The sequence below is a fragment of the Anomaloglossus baeobatrachus genome, chromosome 9 (genome assembly GCF_048569485.1).
Source record: "Anomaloglossus baeobatrachus isolate aAnoBae1 chromosome 9, aAnoBae1.hap1, whole genome shotgun sequence".
Lineage (NCBI taxonomy): Eukaryota > Metazoa > Chordata > Amphibia > Anura > Aromobatidae > Anomaloglossus > Anomaloglossus baeobatrachus.
In genome coordinates this window covers 203,565,949-203,588,367 of record NC_134361.1, presented here as the reverse complement: position 1 = coordinate 203,588,367, position 22,419 = coordinate 203,565,949, and the positions used below count along the sequence as shown (strand labels likewise).

At 45.8% G+C, this 22,419-nt stretch overlaps 1 protein-coding gene across 1 annotated transcript in view; it reads right to left on the bottom strand.

Moving 5' to 3' along the window:
• Positions 1–14,636: 14,636 nt before the first annotated feature.
• FOXP3 (forkhead box P3) overlaps positions 14,637–22,419 on the bottom strand; it is an 84,766-nt gene continuing 76,983 nt past the window's right edge. The window contains exons 11-12 of the mRNA XM_075324281.1: positions 21,771–21,872; positions 14,637–16,711 (exon numbers count right to left, since the gene is read on the bottom strand). Coding sequence (XP_075180396.1) covers positions 16,586–16,711; positions 21,771–21,872 — 228 coding nt within the window. The 3' untranslated portion in view covers positions 14,637–16,585. The remainder of the gene's footprint in view (positions 16,712–21,770; positions 21,873–22,419) is intronic.

The following is a 22,419-nucleotide window of genomic DNA, read 5'->3' as shown; positions in this document are numbered from 1 at the left end:
CCTCAGTTCTTCCTTCCTTCCCACTAGTTCATTCCTGTCCTTCCTTCCTTCCACTATTCTGCCTTCCTTCCGTCAGCGTTCCTTGCCTTCCGTGCCACCAAATTGCGTGCCGTCCTTGCCGTTCCCTTCCTGTCCTTCCTCGCCTCTTCCCCTTCCTGTCCTTCCGTCTCTTCGTGGCACTCTTGCGCCTTGACCACAACAAACCTGCCCAACCTCCTCACACACCACAACCAACCAACCATCAAACCACCAGACAACCAACCAACCAACCACCCCACAACCCAAACTCTAACCATCCACCACCCCACAACCATCAACCAACCACCCCACAACCAACCAACCACCACACAACCAACCAACCAACCACCCCACCAACCTACCAAATACCCCACAACAACCAACCAACCAACCACCCCCACAACCTACCAACCCACCTCACCTCATCCCTACATCCAACCAACAAACCACCATACAACCCAACCAACCTACCGACCACCCCACATCATACATACCATCCTACCACCCACAACCTTCAAACCATCCCACCACACAACCACTAACCATTACACCACCAACCAACCAACCAACCAAAACCACCCCACAACCTACAACCAACATCCCACCACACCAACCTACCTACCACCCCACACACCTTCCAACCACCCCACATCCTACCTTCCAACCCCACTCTACCTACCATCCACCTCCTACCAACCATCCTACCACCCCACATCAACCTTCCTTCCACACCAACCTTCCAACCCTCACATCCTAACCATCCACCACCACAACCATCCACCAACCACCACCAACCTACCTACCAACCTCCACTACCTCCTTCCACCACTATCCTTCCACCACTACTTCCTTCCTTACTCCACTATCCTTCCATCCTTCCTACTCCACTATCCTACCTTCCTTCCTACCTCCACCTTCCTTCCTCCTTCCTTCCTTCCTTCCTCCACACTCTTCCTTCCTTCCTCACCACTCTTCCTTCTCCTCCACTCTTCCTTCCATCCTCCACTCTTCCTTCCTTCCTCCACTCTTCCTTCCTTCCTCCACTCTTCCTTCCTTCCTCCCTCCACTCTTCCTTCCTTCCTCCACTCTTCCTTCCTTCCTTCCTCACTATTCTTCCTTCCTTCCTTCACTATTTCTTCCTTCCTTCCTCCACTCTCCTTCCTCCACTCTTCCTTCCTTCCTTCCTCCACTCTTCCTTCCTTCCTTCCTCCACTCTTCCTTCCTTCCTCCACTCTTCCTTCCTTCCTTCCTCCACTATTCCTTGCTTTATTCCTTCCTTATCTTCCTTCCTTCCTTCCTCCACTCTTCCTTCCTTCCTTCCTTCCTTCCTCCACTCTTCCTTCCTACCTTCCTCCACTCTTCCTCTTCCTTCCTACCTTCCTCCTCTCTTCCTCTTCTTCCTTCCTTCCTCCTCTCTTCCTTCCTTCACTATTTCTTCCTTCCTTCCTTCCTTCACTATTTCTTCCTTCCTTCCTCCACTATTCCTTCCTACCTTCCTCCTCTCTTTCTTTCTTCCTTCCTTCTTTCCTCCTGTCTGCCTTCCTTCCTCCAATATTCATTCATTTATTCATTCCTTCCTTCCTCCACTATTCCTTCCTCCCTCCTCTCTTCCTCTTCCTTTTTTCCTCCTGTCTTCCTTTCTTCCTCCACTATTCCTTCCTCCACTCTTCCTTCCTTCCTTCCTTCCTCCACTCTTCCTTCCTTCCTTCCTCCACTCTTCCTTCCTTCCTTCCTCCACTCTTCCTTCCTTCCTTCCTCCACTCTTCCTTCCTTCCTTCCTCCACTCTTCCTTCCTTCCTTCCTCCACTCTTCCTTCCTTCCTTCCTCCACTCTTCCTTCCTTCCTTCCTTCCTCCACTCTTCCTTCCTTCCTTCCTTCCTTCCTCCACTCTTCCTTCCTTCCTTCCTTCCTCCACTCTTCCTTCCTTCCTTCCTCCACTCTTCCTTCCTTCCTTCCTCCACTCTTCCTTCCTTCCTTCCTCCACTCTTCCTTCCTTCTTTCCTTCCTCCACTCTTCCTTCCTCCACTCTTCCTTCCTTCCTTCCTCCACTCTTCCTTCCTTCCTTCCTTCCTCCACTCTTCCTTCCTTTCTTCCTCCACTCTTTCTTCCTTTCTTCCTCCACTCTTTCTTCCTTTCTTCCTCCACTCTTCTTCCTTTCTTCCTCCACTCTTTCTTCCTTTCTTCCTCCACTCTTTCTTCCTTTCTTCCTCCACTCTTTCTTCCTTTCTTCCTCCACTCTTTCTTCCTTTCTTCCTCCACTCTTTCTTCCTTTCTTCCTCCACTCTTTCTTCCTTTCTTCCTCCACTCTTTCTTCCTTTCTTCCTCCACTCTTTCTTCCTTTCTTCCTCCACTCTTTCTTCCTTTCTTCCTCCACTCTTTCTTCCTTTCTTCCTCCACTCTTTCTTCCTTTCTTCCTCCACTCTTCTTCCTTTCTTCCTCCACTCTTTCTTCCTTTCTTCCTCCACTCTTTCTTCCTTTCTTCCTCCACTCTTTCTTCCTTTCTTCCTCCACTCTTTCTTCCTTTCTTCCTCCACTCTTTCTTCCTTTCTTCCTCCACTCTTTCTTCCTTTCTCCTCCACTCTTCCTTTCTTCCTTCCTCCACTATTCCTTTCTTCCTTCCTCCTTCCTCTTCTCTCCTTCCTTCCTTCCTTCCTCCACTATTTCTTCCTTCCTTCCTCCAGTCTTTCTTCCTCCACTCTTTCTTCCTCCACTCTTTCTTCCTTCCTTCCTCCACTCTTTCTTCCTTCCTTCCTCCACTCTTCCTTCCTTCCTCCACTATTCATTCCTTCCTTCCTCCACTATTCATTCCTTCCTCCACTCTTCCTTCCTTCCTTTCTTCCTCCACTCTTTCTTCCTTCCTCCACTCTTTCTTCCTTCCTTCCTCCACTCTTCCTTCCTTCCTCCACTATTCATTCCTTCCTTCCTCCACTATTCATTCCTTCCTCCACTCTTCCTTCCTTCCTCCCTTCACTCTTCCTTCCTTCCTCCCTTCACTCTTCCTTCCTTCCTCCTCTCTTCCTCTTCCTTCCTTCCTTCCTTCCTCCACTATTTCTTCCTTCCTTCCTCCACTCTTCCTTCCTTCCTTCCTCCACTCTTCCTTCCTTCCTTCCTCCACTCTTCCTTCCTTCCTTCCTCCACTATTCCTTCCTTCCTCCACTATTCCTGCCTTCCTTCCTTCCTCCACTCTTCCTTCCTTCCTTCCTTCCTCCACTCTTCCTTCCTTCCTTCCTTCCTCCACTCTTCCTTCCTTCCTTCCTCCACTCTTCCTTCCTTCCTTCCTTCCTTCCTCCACTCTTCCTTCCTTCCTTCCTTCCTCCACTCTTTCTTCCTTTCTTCCTCCACTCTTTCTTCCTTTCTTCCTCCACTCTTTCTTCCTTTCTTCCTCCACTCTTTCTTCCTTTCTTCCTCCACTCTTTCTTCCTTCTTCCTCCACTCTTTCTTCCTTTCTTCCTCCACTCTTTCTTCCTTTCTTCCTCCACTCTTTCTTCCTTTCTTCCTCCACTCTTTCTTCCTTTCTCCTCACTCTTTCTTCCTTTCTTCCTCCACTCTTCCTTTCTTCCTTCCTCCACTATTCCTTTCTTCCTTCCTCCACTATTCCTTCCTTCCTTCCTCCTCTCTTCCTCTTCCTTCCTTCCTTCCTCCACTATTTCTTCCTTCCTTCCTCCAGTCTTCCTTCCTTTCTTCCTCCACTCTTCTTCCTCCACTCTTTCTTCCTCCACTCTTTCTTCCTTCCTTCCTCCACTCTTTCTTCCTTCCTTCCTCCACTCTTCCTTCCTTCCTCCACTATTCATTCCTTCCTTCCTCCACTATTCATTCCTTCCTCCACTCTTCCTTCCTTCCTTTCTTCCTCCACTCTTTCTTCCTTCCTTCCTCCACTCTTTCTTCCTTCCTTCCTCCACTCTTCCTTCCTTCCTCCACTATTCATTCCTTCCTTCCTCCACTATTCATTCCTTCCTCCACTCTTCCTTCCTTCCTCCCTTCACTCTTCCTTCCTTCCTCCCTTCACTCTTCCTTCCTTCCTCCTCTCTTCCTCTTCCTTCCTTCCTTCCTTCCTCCACTATTTCTTCCTTCCTTCCTCCACTCTTCCTTCCTTCCTTCCTCCACTCTTCCTTCCTTCCTTCCTCCACTCTTCCTTCCTTCCTTCCTCCACTATTCCTTCCTTCCTCCACTATTCCTGCCTTCCTTCCTTCCTCCACTCTTCCTTCCTTCCTTCCTTCCTCCACTCTTCCTTCCTTCCTTCCTTCCTCCACTCTTCCTTCCTTCCTCCACTCTTCCTTCCTTCCTTCCTTCCTTCCTCCACTCTTCCTTCCTTCCTTCCTTCCTTCCTTCCTCCACTCTTTCTTCCTTTCTTCCTCCACTCTTTCTTCCTTTCTTCCTCCACTCTTTCTTCCTTTCTTCCTCCACTCTTTCTTCCTTCCTTCCTCCACTCTTTCTTCCTTCCTTCCTTCCTCCACTCTTTCTTCCTTCCTTCCTTCCTCCACTCTTTCTTCCTTCCTTCCTTCCTCCACTATTCCTGCCTTCCTTCCTTCCTCCACTATTCCTGCCTTCCTTCCTTCCTCCACTCTTCCTTCCTTCCTTCCTTCCTCCACTCTTCCTCCCTTCCTCCCTTCCTTCCTCCACTCTTCCTTCCTTCCTTCCTTCCTCCACTATAACTTCCTTTCTTCCTTTCTTCCTCCACTCTTTCTTCCTTTCTTCCTCCACTCTTTCTTCCTTTCTTCCTCCACTCTTTCTTCCTTTCTTCCTCCACTCTTTCTTCCTTTCTTCCTCCACTCTTTCTTCCTTTCTTCCTCCACTCTTTCTTCCTTTCTTCCTCCACTCTTTCTTCCTTTCTTCCTCCACTTTCTTCCTTCCTTCCTCCACTCTTCCTTCCTTCCTCCACTCTTCCTCCCTTCCTCCCTTCCTTCCTCCACTCTTCCTTCCTTCCTTCCTCCACTATAACTTCCTTTCTTCCTTTCTTCCTCCACTCTTTCTTCCTTTCTTCCTCCACTCTTTCTTCCTTTCTTCCTCCACTCTTTCTTCCTTTCTTCTCCACTCTTTCTTCCTTTCTTCCTCCACTCTTTCTTCCTTCCTTCCTCCACTCTTCCTTCCTTCCTTCCTCCACTCTTCCTTCCTTCTTTCCTTCCTCCACTCTTCATTCCTCCACTCTTCCTTCCTTCCTTCCTCCACTCTTCCTTTCTTCCTTCCTTCACTCTTCCTTCCTTCCTTCCTCCACTATAACTTCCTTCCTTTCTTCCTTTCTTCCTCCACTCTTTCTTCCTTTCTTCCTCCACTCTTTCTTCCTTTCTTCCTCCACTCTTTCTTCCTTTCTTCCTCCACTCTTTCTTCCTTTCTTCCTCCACTCTTTCTTCCTTTCTTCCTTCCTCCACTCTTTCTTCCTTTCTTCCTTCCTCCACTCTTTCTTCCTTTCTTCCTTCCTCCACTCTTTCTTCCTTCCTTCCTTCCTCCACTCTTCCTTCCTTCCTTCCTCCACTCTTCCTTCCTTCCTTCCTTCCTCCACTCTTCCTTCCTTCCTTCCTTCCTCCACTCTTCCTTCCTTCCTTCCTCCACTCTCCCTTCCTTCCTTCACTCTTCCTTCCTTCCTTCCTTCCTCCACTCTTCCTCCCTTCCTCCCTTCCTTCCTCCACTCTTCCTTTCTTCCTTCCTCCACTCTTCCTTTCTCCTTCCTCCACTATTCCTTTCTTCCTTCCTCCACTATTTCTTCCTTCCTTCCTCCACTCTTCCTTCCTCCACTATTCCTTTCTTCCTTCCTCCACTATTCCTTCCTTCCTTCCTCCACTATTCCTCTTCCTTCCTTCCTTCCTCCACTATTTCTTTCTTCCTTCCTTCCTTCCTCCAGTCTTCCTTCCTTTCTTCCTCCACTCTTTCTTCCTCCACTCTTTCTTCCTCCACTCTTTCTTCCTCCACTCTTTCTTCCTCCACTCTTTCTTCCTTCCTTCCTCCACTCTTTCTTCCTTCCTTCCTTCCTCCACTCTTTCTTCCTTCCTTCCTCCACTCTTCCTTCCTTCCTCCACTCTTCCTTCCTTCCTTTCTTCCTCCACTCTTTCTTCCTTCCTTCACTCTTTCTTCCTTCCTTCCTCCACTCTTCCTTCCTTCCTCCACTATTCATTCCTTCCTTCCTCCACTATTCATTCCTTCCTCCACTCTTCCTTCCTTCCTTCCTTCCTCCACTCTTCCTTCCTTCCTTCCTCCACTCTTCCTTCCTTCCTTCCTTCCTCCACTCTTCCTTCCTTCCTTCCTCCACTCTTCCTTCCTTCCTTCCTCCACTCTTCCTTCCTTCCTTCCTCCACTCTTCCTTCCTTCCTTCCTCCACTCTTCCTTCCTTCCTTCCTCCACTCTTCCTTCCTCCACTCTTCCTTCCTTCCTTCCTCCACTCTTCCTTCCTTCCTTCCTCCACTCTTCCTTCCTTCCTCCCTTCCTTCCTTCCTCCCTTCCTTCCTCCACTCTTCCTTCCTTCCTTCCTCCACTCTTCCTTCCTTCCTTCCTCCACTCTTCCTTCCTTCCTTCCTCCACTCTTCCTTCCTTCCTTCCTCCACTCTTCCTTCCTTCCTCCCTTCACTCTTCCTTCCTTCCTTCCTCCTCTCTTCCTCTTCCTTCCTTCCTTCCTTCCTCCACTATTTCTTCCTTCCTTCCTCCACTATTTCTTCCTTCCTTCCTCCACTCTTCCTTCCTTCCTTCCTCCACTCTTCCTTCCTTCCTTCCTCCACTCTTCCTTCCTTCCTTCCTCCACTATTCCTTCCTTCCTCCACTATTCCTGCCTTCCTTCCTTCCTCCACTCTTCCTTCCTTCCTTCCTTCCTCCACTCTTCCTTCCTTCCTTCCTTCCTCCACTCTTCCTTCCTTCCTTCCTCCACTCTTCCTTCCTTCCTTCCTTCCTCCACTCTTCCTTCCTTCCTTCCTCCACTCTTCCTTCCTTCCTTCCTCCACTCTTCCTTCCTTCCTTCCTCCACTCTTCCTTCCTTCCTTCCTCCACTCTTCCTTCCTTCCTTCCTCCACTCTTCCTTCCTTCCTTCCTCCACTCTTCCTTCCTTCCTTCCTCCACTCTTCCTTCCTTCCTTCCTCCACTCTTCCTTCCTTCCTTCCTCCACTCTTCCTTCCTTCCTTCCTCCACTCTTCCTTCCTTCCTTCCTCCACTCTTCCTTCCTTCCTTCCTCCACTCTTCCTTCCTTCCTTCCTCCACTCTTCCTTCCTTCCTTCCTCCACTCTTCCTTCCTTCTTTCCTCCACTCTTCCTTCCTTCCTTCCTCCACTCTTCCTTCCTTCCTCCACTCTTCCTTCCTTCCTCCCTTCCTTCCTCCACTCTTCCTTTCTTCCTTCCTCCACTATTCCTTCCTTCCTTCCTCCTCTCTTCCTCTTCCTTCCTTCCTTCCTTCCTCCACTATTCCTGCCTTCCTTCCTTCCTCCACTATTCCTTCCTTCCTTCCTTCCTCCACTATTCCTTCCTTCCTCCACTATTCCTTCCTACCTTCCTCCACTCTTCCTTCCTTCCTTCCTCCACTCTTCCTTCCTTCCTCCCTTCCTTCCTCCACTCTTCCTTTCTTCCTTCCTTCCTTCCTCCACTATTCCTTCCTTCCTTCCTTCCTCCTCTCTTCCTCTTCCTTCCTTCCTTCCTCCAGTCTTCCTTCCTTCCTCCACTATTCCTGCCTTCCTTCCTTCCTCCACTATTCCTTCCTTCCTTCCTTCCTCCACTATTCCTTCCTTCCTCCACTATTCCTTCCTTCCTCCACTATTCCTTCCTACCTTCCTCCTCTCTTCCTCTTCCTTCCTCCAATATTCATTCATTCATTCCTTCCTCCACTATTCATTCCTTCCTCCCTCCTCTCTTCCTCTTCCTTTTTTCCTCCTGTCTTCCTTCCTTCCTCCACTATTCCTTCCTCCACTATTCATTCCTTCCTTCCTGCCTTCCTCCAATATTCATTCATTCCTCTCTTCCTTCCTTCCTTCCTCCACTCTTCCTCCACTCTTCCTTCCTCCACTCTTCCTTCCTTTCTTCCTTTCTTCCTCCACTCTTTCTTCCTTTCTTCCTCCACTCTTTCTTCCTTTCTTCCTCCACTCTTTCTTCCTTTCTTCCTCCACTCTTTCTTCCTTTCTTCCTCCACTCTTTCTTCCTTTCTTCCTCCACTCTTTCTTCCTTTCTTCCTTGTCCTTTTGTAAAATTTTTGATCTCCTGTGAAGTCCAGCTTCACGCTTTATAGGTGTACACACATGGCAGACATGGTGGTCTTCAATAGAGCATGATTAGGTCATCGGCTTAATCATTTTGTAGGGGGAGGGGAATGGGTGTCGGGCGAGACACTTTCCCATATTTCCAACTGCTTAGATGCCGCTATTACAATTGACAATTGCATCTAAGCGGTTAATCTGCTGCGATCAGAGTTGGCGCTGACCACTGTGGTTTATCTGTATAACGCAGCTCCTGGGCTCAGCAAACATGTTGTAAATTGAACCCTGCTCGCCATCACTCGCCCCGGTTCGCCATGTTATGGCACCTGTCGTGTTGACAATTAGACATTTTTTTGTCTTTTTGCTATATGCTCTTTACTCCCTTTTATTATAGACCTCGGCTCCTCCCGTGTGTTTTCCATTGTCTGCAGCAGAAACGTTCACCCTTGTCCTGCGTTTGGTAGGAATGGCGTCTCTACATCCAGGAGACCGCAGATTATATCACAACGTATAGATCCACCCAGTAATGTGCTATTACGGGAAGGGATACAGAGATTAGTACGGACATGATGATCTTTGGATGACGAGGTTTTACCGTTATACCGGGGTTGGACGGCACAAATGAGGCCAATCAGGACAGCAGATGATCACATTTTCAGCAAAAAGCAGTCATTCAATAGTGCCAGTAAGATAATTGTCAGTATAGATAGAAAGCGACGGGGGAAGGTGGATGGATCCGAGACTTCAATAGGACAGGCTGGATGGCAAAACAAGTGCTAGTAATCTCCCGAAAGTAATAGGATCGAAAAAATAACTATTAACCATACCAAAGGAGAAGAAAAGAAAAGTGTTGAGTAAAAGAAGGGCTCAATTCTGGCTTTACTAGCAGAGGGATACAGTGAGCGCCATGTTACCTCCATGCTAAAAATTTCCAAGACGGCAGTCCATTACAACAAGGTCAAGCAGCAGACATTGGGGACAACAAAGCCACGGACCGGCGGAGGGCGAAAGCGACTCTCCACTGACCGGGATGACCGTCATCTTATTCATATGTCACTCAGCAACTGCAGGATGACCTCAAGTAACCTACAAAAGGAATGGCAAATGGCAGCTGGGGTGTAGTGCATGGCAAGAACAGTTTGTAACAGGCTTTCAGAGGTAGGGCTCAAGTCATGTAAAGCTAGAAAAAAGCCTTTCATCAATAAGAAGCAAATGAGAGCCAGGCTGAAGCTTCCCAAAGGTAATCTTCTCTGATGAGTCTAATTTTCATCTTTGCCCAACACCTGGTCGTCTAATGGTTAGACGGAGACCTGGAGAGGCGTACAAGCCACAGTTTCTTACACCCACTGTGAAATTTGGTGGAGGATTGGTGATGATCTGGGGATGCTTCAGCAAGACTGGAATTGGGCAGATTAAACTTTGCGAAGGACGTATGAATCAACCCGCATACAAGGTTATCCTTGACAAACAGTTGCTTCCTTCTGCTCAGGCAATGTTCCCAAACTCTTAGGACTGGTTTTTCCAGCAGGACAATGCGCCATGCCACACAGCTAGGTCAATCAATGTGTGGATGAAGGACCACCACATCAAAACCCTGTCATGGCCAGCCCAATCTCCAGAGCTGAACCCTATTGAAAACCTCTGGAATGTAATCAATAGGAAGATGGATAGTCACAAGCCATGAAACGAAAAACTGCTTTCATTTTTTCGCCAGGAGTGGCATAAGGTCACCCAAAAGCAGTGTGACAGACTGGAAGAAAGCAGCCAAGACGCATGAAAGCTGGGATTAAAAATCATGGGTATTCCACAAAATATTGATTTCTGAACTCTCCCTGAGTTAAAACAATATTAGTATTGTTTCAAAAATTTGCAGTGGTCTCTTAATTTTTTTGCCAGAGATATATAATAATTTTTTTTTTCTTTTTTCATCACTGTATGGGAAAAAAAATCTTGTAATATTCACATTGACCACTAGTCTTAATATTCGACTCTTACTCCCTGTTGGTGACTGGAAAATTAGTATCAATGAACTGACTCAGGCTCTATTTGTTTGCACAGAAGTGTTATCTGAGCAAGTTGTTATAGAGGAAAAGTCTGGGTGCAGGGAGGGTAAGGAGGTGAGCTGTGATATCTATTGTGAGTGGTTCCTGTATTATCTACTGTATATAGAGGTGTTAGTCATTGTACAGGAGGAAGTGAGCTGTGACATCACCTATGGTGAATGGTGGACCCTGTGTTATCTATTGTATATAGAGGTATCCGTTATTGTACATGAGGGAGGAGGGGAGTGGTGATATCACCCATTGGGAATGTTGGATCCTGTGTTATCTTACTGTATATAAAGGAGTTACCAGATATTGTACATGAGGGGAGCTGTGATATCACCTATGGTGAATGCTGGACACTGTGATATCTTACCGTATATAAAGTATTTATCAGACAGGAGGAGGTGGGCTGTGACATCTATTGTGAATGGTGAGTCCGGTTGTATCAGTCATTGTACTGGAGGAGGAGGTGAGCTGTGACATCACCTATTGTGAAAGGTGGATCCTGTGTTATCTATTGTTTATAGATGTTTCCGTTAATGTACATGAGGGAGGAGGTGAGCTGTGACATCTATTGTGAATGGTGTATTCTGTTTTATCTACTGTATATAGAGGGATCTGTTGTATAGGAGGAGGAGGTGAGCTGTGACATCACCTATTGTGAAAGGTGGATCCTGTTATCTATTGTTTATAGAGGTACCTGTTATTCTACATGTGGGAGGAGGTGAGATGTGACATGTATTGTGAATGGTGAGTACGGTGTTATCTACTGCATATAGAGGTGTTATCAGTCATTGTACAGGAGGAGGAGGTGAGCTGTGACATCACCTATTGTGAAAGGTGGAATCTGTTATCTATTGTTTATAAAGGAATCTGTTATTGTACATGAGGGAGGAGGTGAGCTGTGACATCTATTGTGAATGGTGTATTCTGTTTTATCTACTGTATATAGCGGTATCTGTTGTACAGGAGGAGGAGGTGAGCTGTGACATCACCTATTGTAACTGGTGGCTCCTGTGTTATCTCCTGTATACAGTTTTTACTTTACGTTGTATTTCTGTATGTGATAATGATACTGCTGTAAATTCCTCAGCACAGAAGGGGGAAGTATGAGTCTTGTGTAAAGGCCACTTCACACGTAACGAGATCGTTGCTACGTCACAGTTTCTGTGACGCAACAACGACTTTACTAGCGATCTCGTCGTGTTTGACCCGTACCAACGATCCGCCCCCTGCTGTGAGATCGTTGCTCGATGCTGAACAGCCTGGGCCATTTTTGGCTCGTTGGAGTCCTGCTGGGCAGGATGGATCTGTATGTTTGACACCTAGCTAACGATTTCGTTAACGACCTAGATGAGTGGCGTGTAGTTGCGTCCCCGTTGTGTGACAGGGTCCCGACGATTTACAAGATCGCATGCTCGTTCCTAAAGAAGGTGTGTGTGACACCTCATATACGATTTCACCAACGACTCAGCAACGATCTGGAAACTGTGACGTAGTAGCGATCTCGTTATGTGTGACTGGACCTTTAGGCTTAGTGGCCAGTGTGGCAATTGCAGGATTTCTGTTTTAAGATTGATAAAGATATGAGAAAAAAATATACATCTAACATTTAAACCTGATGTAAATAGGTTGTTTTCTGATGATACATTCCCTTTCACATGGGTTGATTTAACATTTGTATTGTGTGTTACTTCCAAAAAAGTATTTTATTCTTGATTCCTTTTGAAACGCGGAATTGAATCCGGAAGATTGACGATTTCTCCAGGAACGAGCGAAGGGCTGGACGTTCCGTATCAAACTAATTTTCAATACAGAGATAAATATTCTACCTCCCAAAAAGGGGCTATTCTTTTCTAGTGTCTTCTGGGGGTGGTAGACCAAAAATGATCCCTGCATATGCTACGTATTGAACGGAGTTGCGCAGTTCAGCTGATTGGGGGGTGAGGGGGATGTCAGACCACCATCAGTCAATATGTATCCTAATGCTAGGGGTTTTTTTCCCTCATCCTAAAAAATCGGATCAATTATGCCAATCACATAATGATCAGGGGAATCTGATTTCTTGGGATGTGGAGAACAGAGAATTTTTATTAATTTATTTACATTTTTTTATTTATTTATTTTTCTAAATCTTCATTCTGCCAGTCCATTTCTTCTTTTGTCCTTTCTTTTTGTCCTTTTATTTTTTTTGTCCTCTCAGACCAATTGATTTACATGGGGGGGGGGGGGGGGGGTTTGTTCTTTTTTATCCCTTTTCTGTCCTTTTTTATCCCTTTTCTGTCCTTTTTTTTGTCTTTTTTTTTTTTTTTGTCCTTTCAGACCAATTGATTTACATTGGGGGTTTTTTTGTTCTTTTTTATTGTCCCTTTTTTTTGTCCCTTTTTTTTGTCCCTTTTTTTGTCCCTTTTTTTTTTGTCCCTTTTTTTTGTCCCTTTTTTTTTTGTCCCTTTTTTTTTTGTCCCTTTTTTTTTTTTGTCCCTTTTTTTTTTTTGTCCCTTTTTTTTTTTGTCCCTTTTTTTTGTCCCTTTTTTTTTGTCCCTTTTTTTTTTGTCCCTTTTTTTTTTGTCCCTTTTTTTTTGTCCCTTTTTTTTTGTCCCTTTTTTTTTGTCCCTTTTTTTTTGTCCCTACAGACCAATTGATTTACATGGTTTAGTGTGAACCAATTTATGGAGGCAACTTGGACATTGGACATGCTGCGATTTTTGTGGACAGGTTAGATCTGAGCAAAAAATCTCTCTTGTACACGGCCCCATAGAATAATACCAGTCCGAGTGGGATATTTTGTGTGATCGCACTTGGACCGCAAATACGGTGATATGAGCGAGTCCGAAGGATGGATCATCCATATCATAACGCTGGATAAACCCTTTAATGTGCAGACCCATAAGTAATGGTATATCTGCTCATTTCCGCCTCCTCCGCTGTCATGGCGTAGATAAGGGGGCTTGATTATCTGTTAAACTAATCCAGTCAGCCCCCCACACACCAAATGAAGACCTTATATATTTTATGTTCAGGGCACATTTCATACCTTGATAAATTAAGTCCATTTTACCCCTTTTATTGCTCTTTCAAGAATAAGAAAATAAAAATTGAATGCAAAAATGTGGCGTTTAAGAAGAATCCAGGTACGGTTTCTCCAACCCTGCACCTCTGCCCATACGAATGAATGGGGATGTATGTAGGGGTTGTTGTCATGAGATCGCCCCTTTAATATTTAGAAGCTTAGCATAATAATTCAATATTCTTTATTTTGCAAAGCATAATTATATGGCATTTATTAAGAGATCACTGAAAAAAAAAAAAAAAAAATCTAGAAGAAGAAAACATGGAGAAAGCATTACAAAACGGTTTGGAACCTAAATGGTTTGCACTTGATAAAAATGAAGAGCTATAAACTTTTTTTCTATACTCCCCATTCCCCATAAAAAGATGAAAAATAAATATAGATCTTTTTTTTTTGCTATAACCCCATAATAAAAAATAAATTCATATATATATATATATATATATATATATATATATATATATATATATATATATATATATATATATATATATATATATATATTTATTTGTGGGGAATAAAGTATAGAAAAAAAAAATAATAAAGAAAAGTGATTAACAAATATATATTTATTTATTTTTTTGCTACACTCCCCTTTTCCCAAAATAAAAAAAATTATATATATAATTTAGGTTTTTTTTATTATGGGAAAAGAGGAGTATAGCAAAAAAATAAGTAAAATAAAATTTAAATATATAGTTTTTAATTTTTTTTTTTTTTCATTTTTTTGCTATACTCCCTTTTTTCCATAATTTTTTATATATGTATGTGTATATATATATATATATATATATATATATATATATATATGTATGTGTATATATATATAATTATTTTTTTATTAAGGGAAAAAGGGGGTATAGCAAATAAAACTTTTTAAAAAGAAAATATAATTTTTTTAAAAAAAAATAATTTTTTTTTTTTTTTTTTTTGCTATACTCCTTTTCTCATGATAAAAAATAAAATTCTATATATAAAAAAATATTATGGGGAAAAGGGAGTATAGCAAAAAAAAATATTTTTTTTTAATTTTTTATTTTTATTTTTTGCTATACTCCCCTTTTCCCTTAATAAAAAATGGTGACCTTTCCACTATGCAAAAAGCAGCAAGACTGGGACCCATCCAATAAAAAAGGCCACAGTATGTCGCTACCGTTTTACTACCACTAGGTGGCGATGTGAGCACATCAAATCCGATAAAGCAGCGCCAGCGATGTACACACAGGTAATGTCGCCCTTTATACCAATTACAAGCGTAGAATGCTCATCTTTTAACCCCTTAACAGCCACACTTTTTTTTTTTTTTTTTTGCAAGATTACTTGTTAATTTAACAGGGCTCAAAAATTATTTTTTTTTCCTGTTTTTATTTTTTTTCTATATGCTTTAGTAGGGAGTGTGGAAAAAAAACAATTAGTGCAGATTTCTAGCATTTCAATACTAAAAAAAAATTGCATCAAAAACAAAAAAATTAAAATGCTGCTTTGAATCTGCACCAATAAACGCAGATAAAGTGGAGAAAAATCATAAAATCCTACAATAATCAATAGATTGCTGCTGCATATTTTAGTGCGGACACCTGTAGGGAAAAAACCCCCCAACAAACACATTTTGTGGCTTTGGCGAGTAGGTTACACCATTGGGTCTCCTTGCACATTGCAAATTGTAGAAAAAGCAGCGGTGTTCCCAAATCAATGCAAAAATAGCAATATTGATGGGGGACAAGATCTGAGAATACAGATATATAATTATGATTAGTTCTACACATACGGTATATTATGTCGTCGGTATTCTCAGCTGCGGTGTAGTTTACCCACGGGGGTCAGATGATTACGACATTCTTCGAGGGGGCTTCTATACGTATTTAGCTGGCGAGCCTAGGAACATGTTTCCACAAGTGTTGAGGGGAGCAGCTCATTAGATGCATTAGTAATGGAAAATTCACATTTCCTGATGAAGGACTTCAGCTTCTGTCAGATTTACAGCTGTTACGGAAAGTTAGCAGATCTCACGCTCAGGCGGTGTAATAAGCGACGTCACCTCCTACGGATGAGCAAGTAATCCGAGCCGCCGTACTCGGGCTCACAGTGGAGAGGTCAGGTGATAGCATTTTATACAGGGGAGTACAAGTTTGCACTGATGAGCAGCAGCCATGGCCTTCTCGCTGATCAGCATCAGCAGTCACGGCATGCCTCACTGATCAGCAGCAGCCATTGCTTCCTCTCTGATCAGCAGCAGCAACCACAGCGGCCTCACTGATCAGCAGCTGCCATGGCCTCGTCACTGATCAGCAGCGACCTCACTGATCAGCAGCAGCCATGGCCTCCTCACTGATCAGCAGCAGCCATGGCCTCGTCACTGATCAGCAGCAGCCATGGCCTCGTCACTGATAAGCAGCAGCCATGGTCTCCTCACTGATCAGCAGCTGCCATGGCCTCGTCACTGATCAGCAGCGACCTCACTGATCAGCAGCAGCCATGGCCTTGTCGCTGATCAGCAGCAGCCGTGGCCTTGTCACTGATCAGCAGCAGCCACGGCCTCGTCACTGCCTCGTCGCTGATCAGCAGCAGCCACGGCCTCCTCACTGATCAGCAGCAGCCATGGCCTCCTCGCTGATCAGCAGCAGCCACAGCCTCCTCCCTGATCAGCAGCAGCCATGGTCTCCTCGCTGATCAGCAGCAGCCACGGCCTCCTCGCTGATCAGCAGCAGCCACGGCCTCCTCGCTGATCAGCAGCAGCCACGGCCTCCTCGCTGATCAGCAGCAGCCACGGCCTCCTCGCTGATCAGCAGCAGCCACGGTCTCCTCGCTGATCAGCAGCAGCCACGGCCTCCTCGCTGATCAGTAGCAGCCACGGTCTCGCTGATCAGCAGCAACCATGGTCTCCTCGCTGATCAGAAGCAGCCATGGCCTTGTCGCTGATCAGCAGCAGCCATGGCCTCGTTGCTGATCAGCAGCAGCCATGGCCTCGTCACTGCCTCCTCGCTGATCAGCAGCAGCCATGGTCTCCTCGCTGATCAGCAGCAGCCATGGTCTCCTCGCTAATCAGCAGCAGCCACGGCCTCCTCGCTGATCAGCAGCAGCCACTGCCTCCTCGCTGATCAGCAGCAGCCGCGGCCTCCTCGCTGATCAGCAGCAGCCGCGGCCTCCTCGCTGATCAGCAGCAGCCGCGGCCTCCTCGCTGATCAGCAGCAGCCACGGCCTCCTCGCTGATCAGCAGCAGCCACGGCCTCCTCGCTGATCAGCAGCAGCCACGGCCTCCTCGCTGATCAGCAGCAGCCACGGCCTCCTCCCTGATCAGCAGCAGCCACGGCCTCCTCTCTTTCGCTGGAATTCCATCTCGTCCACCATCCACACGGCTCCTTTTATGTTCTCCACTCGGACAAAACACTTGTGGAGGCTCAGGTTGTGTCTTACGGCGTTCTAGGAGGAAAAATGAAGAAAATTGGGTTAATGACCAAGATCATGTCGCCCCTGTGATATATGACATCTCCGCTCTGGGAGAGCCATTCCGTCAGATTACCATAGTGCGGGGTTAGGGAATATAGCAATATACACGCGGGATGTCGTGTGTGTCTATACAGGAGTAACATGACGCCCGGGGCACTGCTGGCATCTCGCTGCTCATTATACATTATTCCGTGCCAGAACTTTTCCCAGTACGGTCTCCCTAAATATATAATATATGGCAGCGGCTTCTATAACGCAGATATCCTGCTAGGCGTCCTTGCTATGTGGGTTGGGGCCAGTTCCATGGATATTTGGGCACCTTCTTTACCTATTTGTCAGCTTAAAGGGGTTTTCTGGCTGCAGTTTGGTTAAATAATGCAAATTGTGCTTTACTCACCCTCCCCAGGTCCCGGCACTGTGCCACTGCCACTACTCCCGGTGTCTGGTATTGACTGCAGTGATGAGGTCGTGTCCGACAGCGCTGCAGCCAATCACTGAGCTCAACGGTGATGCCCGAGTTGAATGGCAAGAGTTGCTCAGAGCCACTGATGTCAGTGCTGCCTATGGTAATGGACAGCGAGATCAGCGGCAGAACCTCAGTGCAGGACCTGAATAGGGTGAGTAAAGCACTGTTGTATTTTTAAACTAACTCTGGGGAAAGGGGTCTTCCAAAACTGGAACTGTCCTTTAAAGGGAATCTGTCACCGGATTTTTGCCATTTTAATCTGAGAGTAGCATAATGTAGGGACAGAAAACCTGATTCCAGTGATATGTCACTTATTACACTGTTTTCTGTAGTTTCAATACAATTATTGTTTTATCAGCAGGAGATTATCACTGCAGGACTAGGTGTCTCAGGCTAGGTAGTCAGGCTGTATAACCCCGCCCTCACGGCTGATTGGCAGCTTCCTGAGTACATTTTTCAAACTGCCAATCAGGTGTGTGGGAGGGCTAACAGGTCTCAACTTTGTGACAATTTCTACGTCTACAACAGGTATTCTATCAAAACTACACCAAGCATTCCAGTAAGTGATACATCACTGGAATCGAGGTCTCTGCCCCTATCTCATGCAGCTCTCAAAGTACATAGCATAAACCTGCTGACACATTCCCTTTAACAAGTGGCTACCCAGATCACCATAGGTCCCCCTTCCCTAAGCTCAATGGGCACCAGCATTTACCCAACCGTCCATGAAAACCTTTTTTAAAGGGAAGGGGTTATCCCTGGAAATCCATTTATCACTTAGCTACAGAATCTCTGTGCATCAAAAGTTGATTGTTGGGGTCCTACTGATCACTAGATTGGGGGGGGTCCAAGACCCAGGTTGAATTTACATATCCGTATTATCCAGTTCGTGCACGGACTATAATGTATGGACAGAAGAACAGATGTAAGGCTGACTCAGATGTCCATGAAACGTGGTCCATGTAAGAAGCAGCCTATTGGCATCGGACTCAACAGTAACAGCCTGACATGCGTATGAAGCTGTCGCGTTCTGGTCCATAGACCTGTGGCCAGTCTGAACATTGATATCTGTTCTTGAGCCATAATACTGGGACGTCTTCATAAGGTCTTTCCGGGATATTTGACCACTGAGGAGGAGTTTGGGGAAGTGAGAAATCCATTCAAACTTCATGGGGATGGGGCTCAAGTAAACAGACAAGTGCCACACTTGGAGATTACCATCAACCCTATGACTATTGAATGGAGCTCCATCACGCATGCGTGACCACCACGCATTTCAAACCTCCACTATTAACCCTATAACTATTGAAAGGAGCTCATCATACATTCGTGACCACCACGCATTTCAAACCTCCACTATTAACCCTATAACTATTGAAAGGAGCTCCATCATACATTCGTGACCACCACGCATTTCAAACCTCCACATCAACCCTATAATTATGGAAAGGAGCGCCATAGTGCATGTGTGATCACCACGCATTTCAAACTTCCACCATGAATCCAATAGCTATTGAAAAGAGCTCCAGCGTTCATGCGTGATCACCACGCATTTCAAACCTCCACTATTAACCCTATAACTATTGAAAGGAGCTCCATCATACATTCGTGACCACCACGCATTTCAAACCTCCACTATTAACCCTATAACTATTGAAAGGAGCTCCATCATACATTCGTGACCACCACGCATTTCAAACCTCCACATCAACCCTATAATTATGGAAAGGAGCGCCATAGTGCATGTGTGATCACCACGCATTTCAAACTTCCACCATGAATCCAATAGCTATTGAAAAGAGCTCCAGCGTTCATGCGTGATCACCACGCATTTCAAACCTCCACTATTAACCCTATAACTATTGAAAGGAGCTCCATCATACATTCGTGACCACCACGCATTTCAAACCTCCACTATTAACCCTATAACTATTGAAAGGAGCTCCATCATACATTCGTGACCACCACGCATTTCAAACCTCCACATCAACCCTATAATTATGGAAAGGAGCGCCATAGTGCATGTGTGATCACCACGCATTTCAAACTTCCACCATGAATCCAATAGCTATTGAAAAGAGCTCCAGCGTTCATGCGTGATCACCACGCATTTCAAACCTCCACTATTAACCCTATAACTATTGAAAGGAGCTCCATCATACATTCGTGACCACCACGCATTTCAAACCTCCACATCAACCCTATAATTATGGAAAGGAGCTCCATAGTGCATGTGTGATCACCACGCATTTCAAACTTCCACCATGAATCCAATAGCTATTGAAAAGAGCTCCAGCGTTCATGCGTGATAACCACGCATTTCAAACCTCCATCATCAACCCTATAACTATTAATAGGAGCTCCAGCGTTCATGCGTGACCACAATGCATTTCAAACCTCCACCAACAACCCTATAACGATTGAAAGGAGCTCCAGCGTTCATGTGTGACGACCACCACGCATTTCAAACCTCCACCATGAACTCTAAAACAATGGTAAGGAGCTCCAGCGTTCATGCATGACCACCACACATTTCAAACCTCCACCATCAACCTTATAACTATTGAAAAGAGCTTCATCATACATTTGTAGGGGGGGTTAAGGGTTAGGCCCACTCCTGCACCTGTACCCAGCACACTACTGTCCTGTGTGGTAGCTGCAAAATGACATTGTAACTGTAAATGCCTTGTTTGTGTGATTTTGCCACCAGGTGGCAGTGTTGTAGCACAGTTTTCCTGGCACCTGGTAGGCAGTCAGGAATTAAGGAAGAGTAGGAAAGGAACCCATATAAAAGTGTGAGATATGAAGTAGAGAGGAGGAGAGTTCCTGGAAAGATGGAGCTGTGAGAACCCACAAGAACAAGATTCGGACCCTATGGGTCACCCCTGCAGCCGCAGCACAAGGGATCCGATCCTGATCGATGACCAGCGTCCCCCAAGGAGAGGGGTTTATTGTGGAAGTCGGGGGCCTGGCGTCAGTATCTGCTGGCAGGAACGTGAAGAAGCCCCACTCATGGAAAGGTCAATGCGCCCCATAGTGGTGGGGTATGTGTGGATGGGCTGGCACAGAGGGGAGACCCCTGGAAAGTTGCGGACCCCTGTGCGGATATGAAGTGTAGTGAGGGAAAGGGAGGCAATAGAATACTGAACGTGCCCGGGTGCGAGAGATATTGATTGCTGTCAAGATCATGTCAAGTGTGGAGAATGGAAGGAACCCCCATGAAACGGTTACCGGTGCCAGCAAGACGTGGACCGAGGTGTTCTGAAGATCCCAGAAATAAAGTTAAAGTGTTTGAGAAAGAACTGATACTGGACTTTATTTTCTGAAGAAGTGAGAGAATGTGCTGTTGCTTGAGACTGAAACGGAGTCGTCCTGTCTGTGGTGCGGCGACGGGGAGGTGAGAGGTAAATGACAGGTTGGGCTGTGACCTGTTGTTCCTCTGCTGCAACGACTACAACTGCTCATCACTGACTGCCCCAGACATTCGTCCACCACACATTCGTGACCACCACACATTTCAAACCTCCACCGTCAACCATATAAATATGGAAAGGAGCTCTAGCGTTCATGTGTGACCACCACGCATTTCAAACCTCCACCATCAACCCTATAACTATGGAAGGAAGCTCTAGCGTTCATGTGTGACCACCACGCATTTCAAACCTCCACCATCAACCCTATAACTATGGAAGGAAGCTCTAGCGTTCATGTGTGACCACCACGCATTTCAAACCTCCACCATCAACCCTATAACTATGGAAGGAAGCTCTAGCGTTCATGTGTGACCACCACGCATTTCAAACCTCCACCATCAACCCTATAACTATGGAAGGAAGCTCTAGTGTTCATGTGTGACTACCACGCATTTCAAACCTCCACCATCAACCCTATAACTATGGAAGGAAGCTCTAGCGTTCATGTGTGACTACCACGCATTTCAAACCTCCACCATCAACCCTATAACTATGGAAGGAAGCTCTAGCGTTCATGTGTGACCACCACGCATTTCAAACCTCCACCATCAACCCTATAACTATGGAAGGAAGCTCTAGCGTTCATGTGTGACCACCACGCATTTCAAACCTCCACCATCAACCCTATAACTATGGAAGGAAGCTCTAGCGTTCATGTGTGACCACCACGCATTTCAAACCTCTCCATGCTGCAGTGAGAATGAACTGGGGGCTCAGGACCCCCATGCAAGTGATCATTGGGGATTTCAATTTTGAAGGGGAAACCCTGTCATGCATTCCCGGGAACAGAGAGGTGGCCGCACTTGTATGGGAGTTTAGAAAATTGCCGGGTAAGCATTTCCATGCCCGCCACCTCTTCATTCCCACTGGTATCATTTACAGCCTAGCTCTGGCAGGCTGGTCTCAGCAGTGATGTCATACAGCTATGGCATATCTGTAGGCTATTCTATAACTGTCAACGATGGGAACAACCCTTCACCATTGATCTCAATGGGCAACTATGCAAAAATTGCTCCTTGCAGTGCCCCTCCACTGATGCCCTACCAATGCTTACTGGGTTGGTGTAATAAGGACAATGATAGAGGTACATTACCTTCCAAGTAACCTTGTTATACCTGAAGAAAGCAAACATTTTTGTAAACCAGTGATAGATTTCATTCAATGCCAGCTGCTTCTGCGGAGACTCCATAATTGCCTGTAAGGTGGAAGACATTTTGGGTTAATGGTCGTCAGTGGTCATCCCCTTCTAATATAGGTTTACTCTGTAATGCGAATTGAATGACAGTGCAGCGAATGTTCACCGACCACCTGGCATTTCTAAGGCCTAGGACACACGGCGAGTAAACCGGGCCGAGTAGAATACAATAAAAAAAATCACATTCCACCCGGACCCATGTTACTCTATGGGGCCGTTCCCATCTGCGGTTCCAATCTGCCCTAATCTGACCTCTTGGTCACAACAATCACAGCATGCTGTGGGTGGAATACAATCCGTATTCACTCACACCCATACAAGTCTATGGCTGCGAGTGAAACATCGGACTGCATTCGGATGACACCAGAGTGCAGTGCGATAATCGCATTAGCTGATAATGGAGGAGATTGGGAGATTAGTCCCTCCCTCTCCTCCACAGCTGTGATCCGATCGCAGGATCGGATAACAGTATAGTGACACTGGCTCACGCTCGCAGCAGAGCCTGAGCCAAGGGTCATTAGCGCATCGCATGCCTTACACTCGTGTG